The 19538-nt window shown below is 41.2% G+C and overlaps 1 protein-coding gene across 6 annotated transcripts in view; it reads left to right on the top strand.

Annotated features, from left to right (window-relative positions):
* Window positions 1-4600: 4600 nt before the first annotated feature.
* The window catches only part of etv4 (ETS variant transcription factor 4), a 39730-nt gene continuing 24792 nt past the window's right edge, over window positions 4601-19538 (top strand). Inside the window, exons 1-7 of one of the 6 annotated variants that reach the window (XM_040014007.1) lie at window positions 4612-4728; window positions 4938-5057; window positions 5214-5299; window positions 8029-8136; window positions 8741-8831; window positions 8975-9022; window positions 15500-15553. In XM_040014007.1, coding sequence (XP_039869941.1) covers window positions 8080-8136; window positions 8741-8831; window positions 8975-9022; window positions 15500-15553 — 250 coding nt within the window. In that variant the 5' untranslated portion in view covers window positions 4612-4728; window positions 4938-5057; window positions 5214-5299; window positions 8029-8079. Of the gene's footprint in view, window positions 4729-4937; window positions 5058-5213; window positions 5300-7945; window positions 8137-8240; window positions 8533-8740; window positions 8832-8974; window positions 9023-15499; window positions 15554-19538 lie in introns of those variants that run through there. The other 5 variants (XM_040014006.1, XM_040014010.1, XM_040014009.1 and 2 more) reach the window with 5 other exon arrangements.

Below are 19538 nucleotides of genomic sequence, written 5' to 3'. Positions count from 1 at the left end.
AGAATTACTAAGAATACACTGTTACCCTCACTTAGACCTGTTTGATTTGAAAGATCAGCCATTTGAAAACACTTTAAATTTTGAGAACCTTACAACGCTATAGATAGAAACTCTATGATCCAGTGATCCACTACAGGCAAGAACTTTGTGACAGCAGAGAGGAAGAGCTCACTTTTAATAGGAAGACATCTGCAGTAGGGAGCACAGCCAGATGGGTATTGTTAGAGAAATAAGAAGAGACAAAAGAGGAAGACAGAGAGACGACTAAAAGGACAAAGCACACACTGGGGAAGAGTGAAGGCCGACTGGTTGAAATGACATGGCATACTAGCATATAAATGCATGGGGAGTGAAAAAAAGGAGCATAGAGGAGAGATCCTCAGAGGAGGTCTCTCAGCAGGATAACTAAAGGATGATTTAAGGTCGTCTGATCCAGCCTTAAGCTTTCTCAAGAAGGAAAGTTTAAAGCCTGATCTTAAAAGTAGAGAGGGTGTCTAACCCCTGAACCCAAAGTGATTACAGAGGGTCTCTAACCCCTGAACCCAAACTGAGCAAGGAGCCTGACATAATCTATTTTAACTAAAGTGAGTGAAGACAGTAAAAAGAATGAACAAATAAACATAGTTTTATTTGCAGGGAAGATTTGCAAGCATAGATTGAACCCATATGTTTTAGTTTTGGATTCCCCTTAACAACCACTGCCCAGCAAAGCAGAACAATAGCTGTTATGGGGAATCTATTACATTCCCAGTAAAGCTGCAGCTGCTGCATGCAAACTGTCGACAAATGCTTGGTGGAAATGGGCAGCTTTGTGAAATAAACTGACAATGAAGGTTGCTAGCAAACCCACATATATACACAGGATGTGTTGAATTCATATTACTCAAGTAATGGAGACCAGGGTCAGAGTGTTTTTGTCAGAGAATGACTAATGGCTGGCAAGTGCTCAGGGTGGCGGCTCATCACATAACATTAGGAAGTAGAGTTAATATTTAAATCACTTCATCTTCATTTACAGCATAGAAGACAAGTCAACAAATACCATATCACCAACAAACTGCTTTAAACTAAAAAGGTGCTCCGTATTTAAATTTCATTGCAAATGTTTTGATTTTAAAAGAAGAGACATTATTCTATCCTGGTATATCAGAATAAATAAATCTGTGTTTTTTGTTTTTTATTCCCAAGTTAATGTTTTCCTACTAAGTCACAGGCTTTCAACAACGACCCTTTCACCTTCCCCTAATATGCTACATATACCCCATAACTGTTAAACCCACTCTACTAGGTTGGACTTCAGAATTGCCTCACTTCTTTTTGGCATAGATTCAACAAGGTGCTGGAAACGTTCCTCAGAGATTTTGGTTCATATTGACATGATAGCATCAGAGTTGCATTAGACAGTTGCTGCAGATTTGTTGGCTGCTCATTCATGGTGTGAATCTCATGTTCAAACACATCCCAAAGGTGCTCTATTGGATCGAGGTCTGTGACTGTGGATGCCATTTAACTACAGTAAACTCATTGTTATGTTCAATAAACCGGTTTGATATCATCTAAGGTCACTCACTGTGGTCATAAAGGGATGGACACGTCAGCAATAATACTCAGGTAGGCTCTCACATATGAATGATGCTCAACTGGTTCTAATGAGCCTAAAATGTGTGAAGTTTCCCACACTATTATACCACCACAGCCTGAACCACTGATACGAGGCAGAATGGATCCATATTTCTGTCACTCAAAGCAGATTCTGACCCTGCGATCTGAATGTTGCAACAGAAATAAAGACTCATCAGACCAAGCAACATTTTTCCAATCTTCAATTGTCCAATTTTGGTGAGCCTGTGTAAACTGCCTCGCTTTCCTGCTAATAGCTAGGGCACCCAGTGTGGTCTTCTGCTATTACAGCCCATCTGCTTAAAGGTTTGACATGTTAGAAGCTCTTCTCTTGGTGGGAACCAGTGGTTATTTGAGTTACTGTCAGCTCAAATGAGTCTGGCCATTGACCTCTTTGACCTCTGACATCAACGATGCATTTTCTCCCAGATAACTTTTTGGATATGTTCTCTCTTTTTTTTTTTTGACCTTCTCTCTAAACTCAGGAGATTGTTGTGTCTGAAAATCAAAGTAGATCATCAGTTTCTGAAATGCTCACAGCTGCCCATCTGGCACCAACAACCATGCCATGTTCAAAGTCACCTAAGTCACCTTTCTTCCTCAACCCTATATTCAGGTTTGAACTTGAGCAGGTTGTTTTGACCATGTTTACATGCACAAAAACACAGAGCTGCTGCTGTGTGACTGGCTGATTAGATACTTGCAGTTGAACACATGCACCTCAAAAACTGGCAGTGAGTGTGTGTCCATTTTAAAAAAACAGAAATAAATGTTGAACGCTTATACCTGCACGTGGTGCATTTATGCTGACATCGACCAAAAGTCTTTACATTTTTCAGAAATAATCTAAAATTTGCACGACAACATGACAAGAAATCTTCACGTGCTGATAAAGCTCAAATACAACAAACACTCAAACTTGCTCTGTAAAGTTGTTATTCTGGGGTTTTGCTTTTGTGATTTCCTGTGTTTAAAAAAATACGATTAGGTTAAAATGCCTGAAAGCAACATCATTTTAATACATTAATACATGCATAAGAGTTGGTGAGGGAAACTCTGTAGTATGGGTGTGATTGTTTTGATTATGCATCGTGATTCCAGTAAATCCTCAGGTGATGTTGCCCTTGTTTTATCAGAGTTCATTTTATGTTTATCAGTCACCATCAGCCTTATCAGGAGCGAGGGAGGAGAGAGGAAAGACAGAGAGGTGTTGTCGACGGCCCTTCCACACACACCCATCCCCCCCACAGACGCCTTCTGCCCCCTCGTCTCCCTCTGCATCAGTTTGTCATTCCCGTCATGCATTTATGCTTTGATTTCGTTCTTTATTGAAAGCATTTCACTCTTTTGGAAAAATTTCTGCCCATTTTTCCTCCATTTCAACACACCTCACTTCTTCTCTCCCCATAGCGGCAACAGCTAAAGCTATAATAACATTTCATCCATCCATCAAGCACAGCCAGCTTTGATCAATAAGCACTTTGAGTCCACTCTGCAGCACCGCACTGAACTTAAAATGTCTCCCCTCTGTCTCTGTTAGTACTTATCTCTCTGCTGACAAAGCTATATTAGACTGAAGGGTGGATGACTATTACAATAGATTTCACAATGCTTTTCAGCACTATGCGTGTGTATGTGTGTTCTGTAAATGAAATAGATGGGAGGTGATCTATAGCCACTGCCCATGTGCTTCACTTCTCCATTCATCCTAAAGGACCTAAAGAAGTTGTAAATCTTGCATAAGCTGTAGCAACAGAACTGTATCAGCACAACGCTAAATGTAGGTGTATCACTGTGTAGGTACTTAACGCGCTGTTTCTGCTCCTTTCTCCTCTTTTATCCAATTTGAGGAAGTCGAATTAAAAACATGTGTGCTTTCCGAGCACGTGCCACATCTCCAAAGTCAACTTTTTTTTTTTCCATGGTGCATTGTCTGGAAGCACATGTGACAGTTCCCACTTTAGATGTAAAAATGTTGACTCGTGGGTGAAAAGTAACAGTAAGCCAAAGAGAGAGGGGGTTTCCATGTGAGGATTTTGAAATAACAGCGTCGTTTTTCACATCTGAAAAGTTCATTTTGCATAAAGAAAGAGATCATTTACAAACACAAAGATCGTCTTTTTCACAGGGAAAAGGGGGAATTTTCACATGTCTTCCGGTCACATGTGGATTGTCACATCTGACTTATTTTTGCAGGTATTTGCCAATACTCTGTGGTAACGGCACCATAATGTTGAGTGTTGCTTTAATAAAGCGCAGTGTAGTGCAACCATCAGCAAAAAAATCTTTGTTTTTTTCCAACCGGTCACTGGAAAAGAGCTGGTTATGTAAAGCCCGGGCTTTTTAGGTTGTGACTTCTCTGGGGAACACTGGTGAGCTTTCTATGTTGGGTTTGACTCATACGTTTTCGGCCTGTTTTTGCTTTTTCTGTTGTTGTTGCTGGGGTTTTTTTTTTTGTGTGTGCGTTTCAAACATTGCTTTTAATACTGACATGAACAATTAAATCAAAAGATTTTAGATGTTTTAAAATATAGGTAATGTTAGAGTCTATGGGTTTTTCTCATTTTTAAGCATTTTCATTTTGACCTTCTTTGCTATTGAGAAGCTCCAGGTTTTTGATTAGTAGTTGTATCGAGTCAATTCCAGTTTGTTTCTGTATTTTTTCCTATTTTTCTAGTTTAGTGTTTATGAAGCTTGTCATTTGAGATTTGTTCCTTATATTTTGGTATAATGTTTTTGTCTCCCCAGCATCCTTCGTTCAGTGAGTTTTCTTAGTTTAAACCTCTAGTTATTTCCTATTTTACTTTATCAGTTAGTCTCTTGTATCTAAATCTGAGTTTGACTGCCTTACCCATGGTTGTCTTTATTGCCTTCACCTGTGTCCCCTTTGCCCCAGCTGTCTCCACTTCCCCAATTACTCCATGAGTATAAATAGTCCAGACGGTTCCCTTAAATTTTTGTATCTGGAGAAGGGTGGTGTACTGAGAATTTGAAGGTTTTTACAGTAGGTGCCTGGACAACAATGTAATGCCAGATGTGCAGAAGTTGGATTATAACATGCAAATCTTAACTCGCTACAAGATCTTCTTACATTTTTGCTTTATGCAGGTAATATAAATGAGGACAGCCTGTGAAAAATATCCATTTATTATAAAGTTTGGAAATTAAAAAACAACAGTAACACACACACACACACACACACACACAGGGCCATATTTATTAGGTGTGTACCTGTGCACCCGCTTTGGACTCTAGATCAACCTGAATAAAAAGTTTGCTTCATTTTCAGTTACATCTACCTGACCTTGTGACCACAGGTGCAAGATTCATGGTTTAGCAAGCTATATCAAGATGGAAGTCAGAGCTTTGTTGTCACAAAAGTGGCTGACCTTCTACCTGGCTACATCACCGTGATAAACTACTGAGTACTTAACCTGGTCAGCAAGCAAGTTATAGTCAGGTTCAAAATCAACTGACACTGACTGTTATATTCACAGCATGTTTTCAGTGCATTGTCGTTGTTTTATAGGTGCAAGTTCTCAGGATTCTTCTCATAGTGTTTGTAAAATGGTTGCATTTTATGTTCTTTATAGATTTTTCATCATCGACCACTGATCGGAGTAGGTGGCACTCATTGGGATCATTTTGTGCAGAAGAGTCATATGACGGCCATTTTTATGTAAGTGCATACGGACCCTGAAGCAGAAAGCCCTGCTTAAGAAATAGAGAGCTAACAATCATCACCATGATACCCATTATTGCCAACTGGAGTTTCATGTTTTGTTGAGCTAGTGAAGGCAAAGAAACCCTGGCTATGTTGAACATCATTTGCAGTATAGCCCTCTGCATTTGGGTTCTTTATCCTGTGAACTTGACAAATACAATGACATTTGTATACCACAAGTTTACCCTCAGTGTTTTGCATATTAGCGTTCTGACTGACACTAGACACAAGTAGGATTGTCTAAAGAGATAAGGTTAGCTAAGTGAACACCAGTGTACCAAATATTCTAGTGAACAAGTGATTAGTACACGTTATCAGAAACCACAAAAGCCACCCTTGAAGTGGTGCTAGAGGAAAGTTAAGAGGATAACAATGTCAGACAGATCCATCCTCTTTAGCCCACAACTTAACGTATAGAACTTCTTGAGATATTTTACTGGATACGTCAAAACGTGGAGTACCCAGTAGAGGTATATGAAACAAATGACAGAATTTGTTTGGAATCATAAATCTTGGTTGAGTATTTAGCTGCAGTGCATATAACTGTTGGTACATATTGACCCAAATGGCCTGATATGTTGAAATGACTTGTATTTATGGATAAACGGCACACCCATTTTCATAACTCGCACTGTGTGTTATCACAATTCATTTTTGCTTTTTATGCTTTATTTGACGATATACACCACGGACAAATGACTAATGAGAGCCTACGCCTGTCTAAGCTGTAGTCTTTTGACCTATTTAAGGTCATACACTGACACACAACGTTGAAAATCCATCAAAACAACACGTAAAACATCCCTGAAGCTGCGTGCTTTTATAGGCAAATCCATAATGGATGCAGAGTATCAACCTCCCCTAGTTTATGCAGTTTGAGATCCAACAAAGATTGCAAAGGTATGCTGCGTCTTACGCAAAAGAAAAACAAAATTGTGTAACTTGATGGGGGTGTTTTTTCACCACTTTATTTACTTTCATCTTCCAGCATTTTGAGGGGCATCAAACCCTCACTTGAGACCCACTGTACCATCTTATAGAAGAGCACTGAGCGGCTTAAATTCAATTAAATTATCAGAATCTTTTCTAATTTCCTCGAGTCTGTGTTCCTGTTCTGTGGTGAAACTGCTCAGTGCTACTGTAGCAGTACAGAGCAGAGCTGATGCAATATTTATAGCCTGTTGTGTACATCTAAATGTGCATCTAAATATCATTAAGCAGGAAATAACCTGTACAGTATCCCTTGTTATGGAGACTGAATATCAACAGAGGAGAAATGAGGACGAGGAGGGTGCACATGCTCTTATAAGGCTCATTGCTGTATCTCTGAATCTCGTTCACCGCTGAAACTAAACGCAAATCCCTTTAGGACTTGATTTCCTGTCTCTTGACTGGCCTCTCTCTGTTTTTTCAAACTGTTTCTGTGGCTTTAATTTGGCAAAATAGTTTCATAAGCAGTGAGCACTTCCCCATTCTCTCAGCCTCGAAGAGCTTTAAATCCTGTGGTTATCATGTGGCGTAGAGTTAAAACCACAAAAACGTAAGAATCCTTAATCCTGAATTCATTTGCGTCACTTTTTTAAAGCTTATTTTGATCTATGTAACTCCTGCAGGGCTAGTTCCACTTTTTCCTGGCCTGGCTGTGATCTCTTGTTATAAATATGGGGGAGAGACATGAAATGAGGTAAACAACATGAGGTTCTTTGAGTTTGTCTGGGCAGAAAAGAAAAACATGTCAGGACTTTCGTGCCAGGGCAGGTTTTTATGAATGGACGGGTTTTTTTTTTTCCTCTCTCTTTTTTGTGAATGAAAAACAACTGGAAAATCCAGTATAAAAGCTAACAGCCTGCCGAGATATGATTGGCTGCTAAGACCCAAACTCCACCTACGGTTGCTAGGATCCTGACTACCAGGCCTCTGATTGGCTAATAGAGGGGACCGAGACTTCATTCATAAGCCAGTGTATTCATCCGGACAAAGGCAAGAAATTCGAGCTCTTGAAGAGGAAATCCACCAATCACGAGTCTCTCTGGACCGAGCCAGAAAAGCACGTCTCCATATTACCCCCAAATCATCTATGCTGGAGAAGTGACAGCACAGCTGGCGTTCAAAGTCACCACACTTCGGTATAAACTTTATCTAAGAGCGTGCGTCAATCAAATCGGGTTTAGTTTAGTTGTTGCCTCTCGACAACACACGCTCACAAAAAATCCAACATCTGTTTTCCCCTCGCAGTTTCTTACAAAAAAAAAAAAGTGGAGCCTGGCAATCTGGGCAGACGTGGCAAAAAGCCCACGAAATGTCTCAAATACACACATCTTATATGTTGTGCACTTTTCTAAACATCCGAAGTGTTTTTGAACCAGAAAAGGGAACTTTTTTGCGCACATTAACTAACAAATCTGCATCCTTCTGCAAATACAAGTAAATAGGTGGTTGCTCGGGGTTTTTTTTTTTTTTGTTGTTGTTTTTAACTTTACCTGAAACTTGCAATCTGTCGAGCTGTCTGTCACACTCACACAGACACACACAAACGCAAAAAGAAGATTTGTAAAGAGGGCCGCAGCCCGCTGGGTAATCACTCGCCATCGCTTCCCCTTGGCATTTTTTGTGAATGGAGCTCATTATGCATGCAGCCTCCACGCAGCTCCATTCACAAGCAGCGCTCCCTCCTCTCTCTGCAGGCTGCGTGGATCTCACTCAACTCAGCCTAAATGACCACAAACGGTTAACGGATGGATTATAAGATGGATGGATATCTGGACCAGCAAGTGCCTTACACTTTAGCAAATGTACGTATATTCGGATTAACTCTCCACTTCTCTTTTGCCTGGTTTTTTACGTTTCTGCTACCGGGTTTTGTTTTTGTTTTTTACATTTCTCTCGGCGTCGCGTCTGCACGAGTTTTGGCTGGAGCAGCTGTGTGTGCGTGCGCGCGATAGGAAACTGTTTGTCAAGCCGCTTAAAACTATGAAAAAAAAACCCCACTCAAAGTAAAGGATATAATGTGGCGCATTTAATGTTTGTCCGCGGGGTTTCTTACGTGAACGAGTTTGTTTGGAGAACGTGTCAATGTGTGCCAAATGGTCACGTCGTTCAGACGCATACGGCGCGTTTGTTTTTCCAAGATTGCCTCCACAACTGGGAAATCAGTTGTTTTCAGTGGAGCTTGACGCTCACCAACTGCAGTAGGATCTCATTTGTAATCCATGACACTGTTATCATTATTATTATCATCATCATCAGTCCAAGTGGTAGCTTTTGCATCACTTCATGCCATTTTTTCTGGCCATAGTAAAGAGCTGTTAACTGCTTTGACACTGATGTGCTTAAAATGCCCTGTTGGGAGTCCATTTCTCACTTCTTTTCCTCTCTTAACCTCTATGGCTTTTGCAGAAGTCGCAAGGAAATGGGCCCCTAAATAGACTGTTGATGGCAGCGAAAAGGAAATACATGGACACAGAATTGCCCCCTCAGGAATCTGAAGGTAAAGTGAAAGAGTAGAAGTTTTGTCCTCTGGTCTTTTTACATGTTATACATCATGATCTATGGTTGGTGTCAGTCAGTCTGTGTCATAGCTACTGTGTGTCGATGAATATTCACTCTTTGTTTTTCTGTCTTTCTGTTCAGACCTCTTCCAGGATTTAAGCCAGCTCCAAGAGACGTGGCTCACAGAAGGTGAGACTTGGCTGACTCTTAATGTATAATTTCTGTGATGTGACTTTGACAGCCGTGGGGGTTGATGCTACATGTGTCTGGACAGATCTGTAACCACTGAAACCACAAAGAATCGTTTTATTTGATACTAAGATTTGCTTGAAACATTCTGAGACTACTACAGATATGCATGGCTCCCTGTTTTTTGTGCTTATGCCACAACATTTTGCACTTTTATTGAACTGCTTTCAAACTTTATGACAAAGCTAATCGGGTTAGTTTTGCTGCCATACAGGATCTCGATTTTTCTGACTCAACACACATGCTCATAAAATGCTCAGAATCCCCCCCACCTCCAAAAAGTGAACACAGACGGGACATTATTAGCTTTGAGCATACCCTATTTTGGCCATGTTGGCATGTAGTATGCGTGCGAGTTAGGGGCCAATGCAAACAAACAGGCTGTTTGGCTTGTGTCACTCAAAGGCACATAGCGATGAAATGAGGCCCAGTCAGAGGTGATTGTCAGCTAGTAGACTTAATAAGTGCACTGATGACGTGAGCTGCAATGGAGTAATTATACTGTATGTCAAGAGGGGGAAAACAACACAACCAGTGAGTCACTGAGTGGGTTATTTTTTTTTTTTAGTGGTAACCTGGAGCACAGCAGTGGCAGGACAGTGAGTTTAAATTTGCAGAAAAGCTGCAAGTAAATTGAGAAGATCATCACTGGGTGTGAATTTTGTTGTGTCAGTTGCTTTGATGGGGAAGATTAATAAAATATGCCATTCACTCCAATGTGAGCCAGAACAACCTGATAAATGCTGCTTAAGGTCATTTTCTACTCTGTTTGCTTACTTGAATGTTTGAACTTCACCATGCAGAATGAATGTGCAGACGATTAAACTTGGACGCTTTTTTTTTTAATGTTTGTCTGCTGCATATGCAGCTTGCATATGCACAAAACTAAGGGTGGTCTAATATGCAGTGAGAGGGTACTTTTCCTTGAAGTTGGAGATGCGTTATATTCCTCAGTTAAATTTGGGAATTGAAAAATATTAATGTGTTCATAGGCTCAAGATTGTTTCATGCGCTGTGCTTTGAATTTTGGGGAAAGTCGTGCACAAATTATTGCTCCGAGCAGTGTTTTTTAGTGTCTTTGGTTTCTTTCTAAACTATGGTTCTCAAAGGTTTGAGGGCTAAAGCCAAAGGGTCAATTTATTTATGAGTACATTTAAAAAACAGGGATTTACTAAGGTGCTATATAAGTAAAAATGCATTAAAATAACATTTAAAAAAAATGGATATCAGTCAGGTTTAAAAGCCAATGAATGAAAATGGAATATACAAATAAAGACAGTTTGTGCCACACTTTAGGATCAGCTCCTGTTAATTTAGTTTGCCATCAATGGAAAACTCATGATGTATCATTAAAACATGTATGCCTATAGATAGATGGATAGATATAGTGTCCATCACGTCCTCTCACGTCATCTTTGGGCCAATAGAAAGCTTTGATACATTAACCTATAAAGAAGTTAATCACTTTTCTCAAAGAGCAACAAACCTTCCTGTTGCTATGTAGATCAATTAGCCAGCTCATTTTGACACTATGGACTCAACCTAAGCCACACGACAAAATGCCCTACTAGGGGATATTTTCATCTCCGTTGTGTTTCCCGATGCACGTAAAGTGGTAGTTGTTTTACATTTTTTGTTTTTGTTTTGTTTTTAAAAAATATTACTTAGTCATGTACAACTGTAAAATAAGCCAAAGCAAAGGGGGATATGAATAAAACTGCTGGTGTAGCTCAGTCAAATAAGGCAGCCAAAATTATATTTTAGTCATCATTTCATGGAAAGTGGTAGCTAGCAACTCCTTCTTAACGACACTGTGCATGCAGTGAAAGAGTGATCGGGGAGTAGCGTGCAGTCTGTCATGTTTCTTAGTCACAAAAAAATGCTTTAAAAAATATTGTTCTCTAGTTGGCTAATCTAGTCTAAGCCCATGTTTAATCAGCATCTGTTAACATTTTGGTCGACCAGTTAACTCATTTAGTAGGATGAAAAGAGTCTTTTTTTTTTTTTTTTCCTTCCATGTTCCCCCCAAAAAAATGTAAAATCTCTTGTAAACATATTTTTGGTGGAACCTGAATGTGATCAATGTGTGTCTTTTGACTTGATTAAGGATCGTTGGATTACTTTTAACAGTCAAATGGGACCCATTCTGAGTCATCTGTAGTACATAGGAGAATAAGGGAGGTGAAGCAACTTTGATCTGAGACCTTGTGGAAGCGCTTGTGTCTGCCCAAACAGCAGACGGATATTTAAATAGATCCTGCTTCTGAGCCAGCTACTGTTTACAGCAAACAATGTCGTTTCCACGTTAGCTTCCACACCTTTTCACATGCGGCGTCAAATACCTGCAATTTCTCTTCACACCAGCGTCTCGCTTTAACAAAAAGACAAGACCCCAAACCAATAAAGTGCAATAATGAAAGTCACTTCAAAGCTGAGGCCCTGTTTGTATTCACACATTTGGCTATTAAAGGCCACACTTAAATGCACCTTCTCCACTTACCTCCAGTGGTGTTAAGCCATTTAGATATCTTTGCCAACAACTTTACTACATAGAAGCTAAATTAAGTTTAGTTTGTGGCGCTCACAGTCTTGAAATGTTGCTTCCCAGATACAGTGTTGTGGTTACGCTGACTAATTCACGGGGCCTTTTTAGTTTGCATAGCAACTTCCTACCAAAGAAACGGTCCCTTTGAAATCTGATAATGGACGTTTGACTGTTTCAATCTCAGTTTTTCAGACATTTAAGTCACTTGTAGAGTTTTCTCTAGAGATCCTGGAACAATAAAACCTAAAACGGTCTGCATGGCTAAACACCACAGAAAGCAACATTTAAAGTGAAAATTAGGCCCTTTCTATAATTAGATAAACCAGGCGTTTAAAGGAATTTAAAACATTGTTTGGCAGCTTATTGTTGAGTCACGGAGAGTGAAGGAGGGGGTGGGGGAAAGACCAAACGAAGTGTGTAAGTGTAACTTTATCAAAGTGTTATTTAACCCTAAGTATGGGGCTTGTTTTCAGCTTTCAGCTAAGACCTCTCCTTTCCTGTTGCATTAATTAAAGACCTTATCATGAGTGATTGCAGTTGTGAGGGATCCACCGAGGTTGTAAAAGCTGGTTTGCTGGAGGGATTTTTTTTTTTCTACCAAAGGAGAGCGGAAGCAGGAGTGAGACAAAAAGGGTGAAGCGCTGAATGGCAAGAGTTCAGGAGCTTGTCACATCTTGTCTGATTTCTGGGCCTTTAGGTTTGTATGTCTGTAGCTGTTTAGCTCCTCCCAGGATCTCCCACTGTGAGAAGAAGGGGGGGGGGAAGTCATTCAAGGTGCCTGGAAGCATCGAGGAGAACATGCGTCTGTGCCCGAATAAACACACTTTCCTTCTTGTGCTGACTTGCATCTCAAAGTCCCTGATGAGGTGTTCCTGGAAACAAATCAGATACACGTGCAAGCGCTCATACGCACACAGGAAAGTGTGCAGACACAAACGCGCACACACAAACACACAGGATGATGCCTGATGCTCATCATTTGTTTTCCCTCTCCCGCGTTTCTACGAGGTCCAGCATGTTCCGCTTTGGACATGTTGAAACTAGTGGAAATGATTGATTGTTGGATGTGCAGAACTAAATATTGGCCCCTGCTCTGTCTCATACGGCAGCTTTATTCCTCCCCCCTGAGGGCAAAAGACTGAAAAGTTAAAAGGGGGTAATATTATTATGGTATAGTAAACCACAGGATGCGGCGTTATATAAGAAATCGATGTCATTTATCAGAACATGCTCCAAAACGGAGTCATCCGGTTTCCTCTGCACAGGAAGGAGGAGTGTGACAACAAGAAAGTGGATTTGAATTTCTTATTTCCTCTTTTTGTCCTCTGCCTCTGCTGCTCGCTCGCTGTCTGAGTTTTGTTGTCTCCACTGATGAAGTGAGAGAGCGAGCGATGAGGCCACTGAGGTCGAACGCTGGGTCAGATTGTGGTTCTTGGGTGAGGTTACAATCAAAAGTCCTGTTGCAGAGTTGCAGTGCCATCTGCAAATGTCTTTTTGTAAGGTTAAAAAAAAGTTGCTCTTTATCTAAAAAGTAGATACTTTTCCTCTTTTTAGTGGGTAAATGATGCTTAAGTACCCACAGTGTGTTTTTTGTAGCTCATTACACCCCTGATTGGGTTCATGATATTTAATGATACCCATCAAATTTTCCTTACCAGTTAGGTTGTACCATGACGTAAGTTTGAGTCCCAAGCAATGGAAACACTTAAAGTCTACACTCTTGTGTAGCTGGAGCATTGCCAGATTAAAAAGGTTGCGAGCTCTGGCTCTGCGCTACGATTAGGGTTAGGTCATTAACTCGAGGGTTGGCAAAAGAAATGCCAGTGCGTGTATCTGACCTCTTCACCCTTAGTAGGGTGTTGGCAGTCCAACGATTTAGGCTTTTCAACTGCGTTTGTGTGACTCAAAGTCCAAAGCTCCAAAAGGATAATTGTGAATGGGGTTTGGAAAGAGTAGCACAATAGCGTCTGTCTAGCTCTGCTGCACCTGGGCTTGGCGTCGCTGGCTCTGCTTATTCAGTTAGATCCTAGATGAGATTCATTATGAGAGAGTGCCTAATCAGGCCCACTGAAAATGTACACCACTGCAAGTCATTACAGATCAGATGGAGATATCACATATCACCGTATTGACTCGTCTATTTTTACAAATCAGTGTAAGTTGGGTGTATTTTGTTTCTTAGATGCAAACTTTTCTATCACTGAAAGGTAACTGAATATGATTTAGGGTTAATATATTACTCGCATTAAATAGTATTCACTCTCACATATGGAGGGCACTTTACTAAAGTCACATATCCATTGTCTCTAATGCCTTTTATCAATCTACACAATATTTGGGGGATTTAAATCACATCATGTAGCTTTTAATGGGACTGAAACTTGGCTGGAATTTGGGGATTTATGCTTGCCGATTCATTTTTATTTTAATTACTCACCGGCCACTTTAAGTATAACTGCTGGTCTACTGGAATTTTTGCACACAACCTTTTCAAGGGTTTACAGTGAACGGTGCAAAAAGCAAAAATAACCAACGAGCGGCTGTTCTCTGGGCAAAAATTCCTTTTTGATGTTAAAGGGATGAGATTGTTTTGAGGAAGGCAACGGTAACTCAAATAACCAGGCATGCAAAAGAGCATATCTTAACGCACAAGATGCGAAACTTTCAAGTAGAAGACCACACCAGGAGTCAGTCCTGTCAGCTAGAAACAGGAAACCGAGGCTACAATTTGCAATAGCTCGAAAAAATCGGACAACAGAAAATTGTACAAACATCATCAGGTACGAGTTTCTGCTGTGACATTTAGATGGTGAGGTCAGAACTTGGTGTAAACATCACGAAAGCGTGGTTGCATCCTGCTTTATTACCGACTGAGCATTGTTTCAGTATCACGTCATATGGACCAAAGTCTCTGAGGAATGTTTCCATCGCCTTGTTGAATTTATGCCATGAAGAATGCAGTCCTGAAAGCAAAATGGGCTCCAACCCAGTGCTAGCAAGGTACACTTAATAAAGCGGTCGGTCAATGTACCGGTAGCTCTATTATATTCAAGAGAATACAGCCAATATGGCACACCAAAACAATCTAGATCCTTGATAACCCTACAAGCAAAAAGAAAAATATCTAGACTTGATTTTGTGGGGAACTATTCACGTAATCTTCACTTGCTCTTGTTTCGCTCTTCCACTTCTTCTTTTTGCTTTTAGTTTCCTTGTTTTCTCTCTACTTCTATTTTAAGCCAGTCGCCTTCTCTGCAGAAGATGAAATCCAGACTGCTTTTAGATTGTTAGACAAAAGTCCCCAACTCTTTGGAAACAAATCCAAAAAGAAAAGAGCTGGTTTGTCACACCATGTGACAGATCTCTTCACTGGTTTGGCCAGAGCGGCTTGTATTGTCTGTTGGGATTTCGAGTAGAAACTAGATAACACCTGCCTGTTAGTGACGGGTTTGAGACGAGTGTTTTTAAAGAGGCGGAGGGAACTTTCACTTATAGACAAAAACATTGTGAAATCGAAGCGGGCAGGCTGGGTGGGGGAGTGGGGGGCTGAAGGACTTTATTTCCTCTATATAATAGTCTTAAAGCAAGGGCAAAGAAAAATTTGTATTTTCTCCGACTTGGTGTGACTGCTACAAATGCTACACAAAACCAGTTTGGCAGGTTAACATCTACAGTGTATCCATGTTGTTGTTTTATTGATTTATCGATGAGTAAACTGCTGGCATGCTACACACACAAATCATGAAGGTCACCTGAATGAGCACGACTCAGATTTCAAAGAAGAGAAGAAAGTTACACCATCAGAGATGAAAGAAAGGTAGAGAAATATTAGATTCTTGTCTAAAACACAATCTGTTTCTTCTTACTTTCAGCTCAGGTTCCTGACAGCGATGAGCAATTTGTTCCTGATTTCCATTCTGAGAACTGTGAGTACATTCAGTTTTTGTCCTTTAAACGAATGTCTGGAAATGCGCTCTGTGTCAGTTTCATAGAAAACAAAACTCTGGCCTTTTGACCACACTTTGTCACAAAATTTCTAATTCAATCAGTATTGAGTCATGTAACACACAGTGCTGTACATGCCCGTCTAACCCCATCTTTCTGCTTTGGCATTTAGCCTGTTCATATAATTCCTGTTGAATTTTGCATGTTACGAGAAAGACGGGATGAAAGCAGCGGTCAGATTTGGGCTGTGAAGCCACCAGAGGCTTACGTGGGGATACTGTAACTCGCTGATGTTACAGTAATCTCTTTGGGAGGCAAAGCTATGCAGAAACAGAGGGGCTAATGACCCAGTCAACATGGAGTGAGTTTGGATCCCGGCATTATGTGCTGCCGCCATCCATTTGCATGCCTTTGAAAAGTTGAATGGAGACGGCCCAGGAAACCAGTAAAAAAATTATTCAGGGCCCAGGTACAAAGATGGCCTTTTGTCCATATCGGAAGGTGTAAAATAGAAAAGCAAATTCCTGGGCTGCACAACTGAGCGCCTATTTGAATGAGTTTCCCTTTCTTGTTGTGTGTTTTAACAATGGCGATTCAGGATATGGGTGGGAGTACGTGTTGCTCTACAAACAGTTTTTTGTTTTTTTTCGGCCCCATTCAGCACATTGAAGGCTTCTCCGTCTTAAGCAATGACACCGAAATGGCTGGAATCTTAAAGGAATCTTAAAGGGAACTTCTAGAATTAATCCCACCCCCTAAGTAAAACTGGCAGCTTTGGTTCCCGGTCAAAGGCGCTTCCTCCATGTGACTTTTGTGTGCAAACATCATGTGATTTAACCAGCTCCGTGTCACCACTGTTCAGCCCCTCGGTGACACATGCCCTGCGCAATATTGTCACCGTGTCGGCCGACAATGCGGAGGAGGATGTGCGGATGATCCCCGGGCCACACAGAGGTCATGTCTACTTAACCCCCTGGACTGTCAGCCAATCAGCTGTCAGGCCTCCACTAAGGGTTGACCTGGGTATGATTTGCAGGGTCAGCGGGGCTTCAATTTGACAGGCAGCTCACTTATACGCAGCAGAGACACTCCTGCGTTGACAGACAGTGTCCCTGCTGATCACGGTCAATAGCCGCTGAGTCCACTTAGAGCATCTCTATTCAGCTCTGACTGGTGGAAAACTGAAGCTGACAAGCGACTTTAAATATTTGCGCTTGTTCTGTTCCCATGCTGAACTGAAAAGGCGTTCTCAGCAAGTGTTTAAAAAAGAAAGAGGTGACTCACCTGTTTTGGAAACTCAAAAACATTGAAAAAAAAAAAAAAACATAAAGGAAAGCCTTAATCCCAGGTGACCAGAATATAATTGAGGCCTCCACTGAATAAGCATCCTAGTAAAAAATTAAACATTGTTGTTTACCGAGTCAAGTTGTTACCTGCATGGGTGTGGTGCTGACGAAGGGGGGAAATGTGGAGCGAGTGAAATGGCAAAAGAGAGGCAAAAACATTGGAACATGTTGGAATGCTAGATTAGAGAAGAGGAGGGGGGCAAAGCAGGGATTGTGCAATACCTGCACATCTGGTAAATCTATCTCATCTGGTCCATTCTCCCTCAGTTCACAGCTAACAAGCATGCTCTGTCTGCAGGCCGCCACTGAGGGAAGGTTATGCAAACATGCAACTTTTATGTACTTGCTGACCTGCCTGTGTGTGCTTAAAGGTAATTGAGCCATTGGCGATAACAGTGCACCCTATTTTTTTCCATCGACTTCATGTGATTGCCCGTGAGGATTAATGCTTGTTTTTCTGTGGTGACAGCACCTTCAAGGGTTAGGCTGACGCTACTGTCAGACAGATTACTTTGTCTGTTTACTGCCTTCGGGGGAGAAACACATGGAGGTGTCAGTCAAATTTACAGTGCACAAGCGTAATTAAAATAGTTTAGACGCGTCACTAGTTTCGCACTAAAAGGCCACAGTCGGAGGCTTTGCCGAGGCTTTGCCTGCACTGAGAGCTTGTTCTTTGTTCAAGTATGTTGTTTACACTTGGAGCAGCTCGAGAGATGTGACCCATTCATAAATTTTCTTCCCTGTGTGCGTAAAAGGAAGTGTGCCTCTCCCTCCCCCCTCTTTCTCTCTCTCTCTCTTGCGCTTTCTCCCTCTCTCAGTCCTCTCCTTCAGTCTTCATTCATAAAAAAGCCCTACAGTACTACAGACCCCCCCGCCTTTCTGACGCCCCCCCCTGCTCTTCAAGTAGATACTCCAAACTCCTCCCTCCCTTCCTGTGTCTGTACAAACTAAGTCAAATTTAAAAATCTGGACTCCCCTTTCCCTTTTCTCTCTACCTCTCTCTGTCTTTCTCTCCAAACACACACATTCATGCACACACTGAGTGTTCCAAGATGTGAACTAATCCAGTGATTTTAAGAGTTGTGTGGGACGATTGTTTAGTTTTGTGCCTTGCAGTAATTATATAGGAAGTTGTGGCTATAGAATGCTGTTACAGTTCTTCTCGGCGAGTAAGTTTACCAAGGGAGAGAAAGCAAAATGACAAAGAGCGAGAGTTTCTGAGGGCAAAGGGGGAAGAAAAGAAAAAGAGATGAACACATAAAACTGAAAATCAACTTTGTCAAAATAATTTCTACCTTTCGTCCTTCTGGGGTCCTTACACATTGTCTACATGCAGCTGTTTTTCCATTTTATTCTTTGCAACCTTTTCTTTAATTGTAGCACACCATGCTATGAAATAGGGGCTGCATGATCCGTTTCTATACACTGTCCAGAAAGTGTCAAAAGGTGTCTGAAAAGCCCAAAGGCATCATTGTCAGATTGCTTGTTTTGTCTGACCGACATTAAAAGGCTGAAGTTATGCAAGATATAATCACAAACTGTGTATAAAACATAGACGTAGCCACCGCAGTGGCACCTGTTTGTTTTGCGAACTCTTATTCTGAAGCCTCAGTTTTAGCATTGTGGCTATCTTGGTGTTTGGAAGCAAGGAGAGGCTTTATTTTGGCAAGCAGGTGGAGTGTTGGGTTATCTGGAAGAGCTGAGGAAGCTTGGTTAGCACACCGCATCTGTAGACTGTATCCATGCATTGCACAGACACCTGCAAATCTGTGCATTAAATTCTAGACGTATTTATATGCTAGTTGGCACTAAATCTTGAGCAGAAGAGGATGGTGGCTAAAGGTACCTCTCACCACCTGTTAAGGTAGCCCAGCCTCTAATGATGCATTGCAATCAATCCCAGTCAGTTTGTGGCACTGAGCACAGCTCGTCTGCCACCCATCTCTTTGCAATGGTTGACTGTAGTTGATTGGAGGAATTTCTGAATTTTGTTTCAGATTAGAGGGTCTGTCTAGTAATAGAACGAATAGACTGACTCCATCTTACTGCCTTTTTGATCAGTCTTTGACAGAATCAGAATAGATTTGACACGTTTGCCTAAAAATATAACTATTTAAACTGTTACTAAAAGTTGCTGATTCTCTTTCTAAAGAAAGGAAAGAAGGTAGAAAAAAGAAGAAAAGGTTCCAGTAACCCAGCTCTAACTAAATCCTCCCAGCAGCGTGGCTCTCTGGCTCCCTGTGTTCTGCTTTGTCATGAATTCACAGCGTTCCTCTTGTTTCAGTTGTTTTTCTGGATCCGAACTGGCCCAATCAGGCCCTATTTGGAGCGTGGGGCGATGGGTGAATCGAACCCATCCCCACCCCCTTTCCCTGCTCCCTCTTTCCCCAAAAGAGAAACATGCAGCTCTGTGTTCTCCACTTTCCAAAATACAGCTGCTATGCAACAAAGTGTGCAAAAACAGCCAGGTGCCTGCCAGACATGCACAGATACCGCTCGCCTTCTCGCTCTGGGGGAGGCGAGCCTTCCTCAATGACTGTGTTTGTTGCGGCATTTTGTTTTGTTTATGAGTAAAACACTTGATTTCTCTAATGTGAACATATGATTTCTTTTGACAGCT

The sequence above is a fragment of the Simochromis diagramma genome, unplaced genomic scaffold, assembly GCF_900408965.1.
Source record: "Simochromis diagramma unplaced genomic scaffold, fSimDia1.1 OVJJ01000669.1, whole genome shotgun sequence".
NCBI classification, from domain to species: domain Eukaryota; kingdom Metazoa; phylum Chordata; class Actinopteri; order Cichliformes; family Cichlidae; genus Simochromis; species Simochromis diagramma.
The sequence above is the reverse complement of the archived record's forward strand: the minus strand, read 5'-3'. Positions and strand labels throughout refer to the sequence as shown.